Below are 3,368 nucleotides of genomic sequence, written 5' to 3'. Positions count from 1 at the left end.
TGAAGACTCACTCTTTGGCTCTGAGGCTTCCGAGGGAGGCACTAAATAGTGGGGAGTGGAAGGGCTTGGGCAGGGTGGCTCACTGGTCCAGGCAAGGCGGTGGCAGGCTCCACGTGGTGAGCTGGTAGCTCAGAGAATTGCCCTCCTTCCCAGATCCTCTCTGCCAGCAGGGGAGGGGTGTCTGTCACCTCCTTTCCTAAAGCACAGAGCTTGTTTGCCAGGGAAGAACAGGCTTGATGGGGTTTCCTGAGTTCTGAGGGCTGCCGTTGGCCTAAACTTGATCATTACTGTTCTGTCCTAGCGGATAAGCACAAGCTGGAGCGTTTTCTGCGCCCGGATGCTGCCCTGGTGGTGACTGTTTACGCTCCCATCACTTTCCCTCCTGCCTCAGTGCTGCTTTTTAAACAGAGAAGTAACGGTAAGTTGCTAAGTGCTGACAAGGCGGTGACTGGAAAACAAATGTTAGCAGGCCACTTCCACTTAAAAGTGCCTCTGTGCAGAAAGCATGACTTGAAGAAGCTGTCCCCTTCGCTCTGTTTATTAGTGCGTTTCCATCCCCATTATCAGTTTGCGTATCCCTGCTGTGGGGTCACTCTGAGCCTGGAACCACTTGGGGCAGGGAGTTGTGGTGGGTGAAGGAGGTGATGGAGGCACCTGCTGTGACGCTGCCCTGGTTTGTTAACGACTGCGCCTTGCAGGGGTACATGACCTCATCGCCACGGGTTCACTGCTGTCCGTGGACCCGGACAGAATTGTCATCAAGCGGCTGGTGCTCAGTGGCCATCCTTTCAAGATCTTTACCAAGACAGCTGTCGTGAGATACATGTTCTTTAACAGAGGTACGGCTCTGTCTCTGTGTGGTGGGAAGAGGAAATGCAGAAGCAGAACTCCTGCCCCTGTGGGAGGGTTTATGTTGGTGGAGCAAAGCTTGTCTCTCACCTGCCTTTCACGGTTTGATCTCCAGAGGATGTGACGTGGTTTAAGCCAGTGGAGCTGAGGACGAAGTGGGGTCGTAGAGGACACATCAAGGAGCCATTGGGTAGGTTTGATTTGGTGTTTCTCTCTCGTGCTGGGCAGGATGTGGTTCTCCTGGGCAGGAGGGACAGCTAACGGCCTCTTCTGCTCTCTGCCCAGGGACCCATGGTCACATGAAGTGCCACTTCGACGGACAGCTGAAATCCCAGGACACGGTGCTTAACCTCTACAAGCGCGTTTATCCTAAATGGACTTATGACCCCCATGTTCCGGAGCCCGTGCCGTGGGCGAGGAGCGAGAGCGCGCTGCTGGTGCAGGAGGTGGAAATGGAGTAAGTCTCCACTTTGTGCCTTAGCTCCCCGGATGCTGTGCTCAGCTGATGGACAGGGAGGACAGCACTGACGGCTCGGACGTGTTATTGCTGAGGTCTGTACGGGGGCAGCTGTCTCACCAGCTGCTGCTCAGGTACCAGCTACAGCTATTTATTTTAATGGAAAACTTTTTCAAAAACATCTAAGTGCCTGTGTCTTGGTGTGGCCAGATGTGGAGGCCAAGTTGGGAGGCTCTGTGAACACCTCGGCCCACGGGGGCTGTTGTCTTTCGGTCTGACACAGCTGTGTGTGCAGGGATTTTGCTGGTATCAAGGAGAGGGGTTTGCAGGAGGTTTTTTTGACACTGAGGAAGGAAAGTGAAGTTGCAGCTGAGGAGAGTGACCGAGTGCAGCTCACTGGACGCCTGTCCCGGAGCAGGGTGCCTGGGGAGGGGAGAACAGGGAGTGCTTTGTTTCCAGGCCCCCCAGTAGTGACTGTTGATTGTTGAACCAAACGACTCTGCTGTAGAGACCAACGCCAGCTTCCCTTATCCCTCTGCGAAAACTTCCAACCATTTGGGGTTGTTCATCTGCTTTTTAGTTGCACACAAAACAGAATGTACAAACTCAGAGTGTGGCTCAAGACACCGCTCTGTTCTCATTCCGTTTCCCAGAGAGGTCTGTGAGCCAGGTCAGGGAACTCAGGTCCACGTTGCCCCCACACAGCACGACACAAACGTTCTCCACGTCCCGGGGGACTGCCTGGAACTGTTCCGAGAGCACGGCCGCCACTCCCACGCCTGCTGTTGGGTTTCAGCAGCTTCATCCTTTCCCACACCAGCCGTGTGGCTTGCTGTCAGGACAGAGCAGCAGCTGTCATTCCAGCAGCACGTATGGGCTGCTCCAGGGCTGCCGAGGGCACCGCGTGTGCATCCCTCTGCAGCGCTCTGGGAAGGGAGAGCAGAGCTTCTGCCAGCCCTTTGCAGCTGGACACTGGGGGGGTTGCACAGCTGCAGCGCTGTGAAGGGGCTTGTGCCACGCTGTGAGATCGTAGGGGTGGGAGTGGAGGGGCAGAGCGTAGGCGGAGTGAGAAGGGAGCCGGGAGCGTTTTACCTTGATTTCTTCCTCTGAGACTGTCAGGACATCATCAACCAAATCCCTGATGATGGGCCACGTGTTTGGTCCAATGCTGGTTTTAACTGCATCCGCGATGGTATCCGGAGGGCGAAGGTTGGGGGTCAGTTCCCCTCTTAGCTTGGACTGGTAGCAGTCATCTGCGTTGCAGGGCTCAGCGGCAAACACTTTCACATCTGGTCTCAGAGCCTGCGGAGAGCAGGAGGAGCCGCTCGGCTGAACACAGTGTGTGCCTGCCTCTTGTTGCTGGGCACGCAAGGGGGCAACACAGGGTGTGCCTGCCTCTTGTTGCTGGGCACGCAGGGGGCCGTGCTGCAGCTGCGCAGGCACCTGGAGATTTACACACGCCGGGACTCTCTGTTTCTAAAGAGAAAAGCTGTTGCCTGTCCTGGGAGCCCCCTCCCCTTCCCAGGGGCAGATGCAGCCACCACTTCCCGGATGAGCTGTTGCCTACCTTGATGGCAACTGCTATTCCTGCAATCATTCCTCCGCCTCCAACGGGAACCACCACTGCATTTACCTCAGGCGCCTGCGCAGAAAGGAAGTGTGAGTGCTTCTGGCACCTCGGGTGCCCCTGCCTACGAAGAGCTGTGCTGTGCTGTGTTTCCTTCACCTGCTCCAGCACCTCCAGGGCGATTGTGCCTTGCCCTGCGATCACTGCCGGCTCCTGGTTGGGGTGCACCATGACTCCTCCTGTCTCCTGAACTACACGTGATGCCGTCTCAGCTCTGGACTACGGGAAAGCGCAGATGGTCACGTCTCCTTCCAGGCCCCGTCCCTGGCTAGTCTCCCCTGTGCTTACCTTGTCGCTGGGCTCACATGGCACCACCGTGGCACCGTAGGCGCGGATGGCGGCTTGCTTACACTGTGGGGCTGTCCGGGGCACCACGATGTAGGCGGGAATCCCTGCGTGAGGAAAGAAGAGGCAGATCCAAACCCGTGAGGACAG

At 56.8% G+C, this 3,368-nt stretch overlaps 1 protein-coding gene across 1 annotated transcript; it reads right to left on the bottom strand.

The window, feature by feature from the left end:
• Positions 1 to 1,870: 1,870 nt before the first annotated feature.
• LOC104269916 (serine racemase-like) lies at positions 1,871 to 3,325 on the bottom strand (the record flags this gene model as incomplete). The annotated part of the gene is given in 6 exon segments (XM_009876508.1): positions 1,871 to 2,099; positions 2,101 to 2,138; positions 2,399 to 2,608; positions 2,874 to 2,948; positions 3,033 to 3,152; positions 3,222 to 3,325. Coding segments are annotated over 6 exon segments (722 nt in total), but the record flags the coding sequence as incomplete, so codon positions are not given.
• Between the last annotated feature and the right edge of the window lie 43 nt (positions 3,326 to 3,368).

This window comes from Apaloderma vittatum, unplaced genomic scaffold (assembly GCF_000703405.1).
Source record: "Apaloderma vittatum isolate BGI_N311 unplaced genomic scaffold, ASM70340v1 scaffold33259, whole genome shotgun sequence".
In the NCBI taxonomy this organism is placed as follows: domain Eukaryota; kingdom Metazoa; phylum Chordata; class Aves; order Trogoniformes; family Trogonidae; genus Apaloderma; species Apaloderma vittatum.
This window is presented reverse-complemented; position numbering and strand designations above follow the sequence as displayed.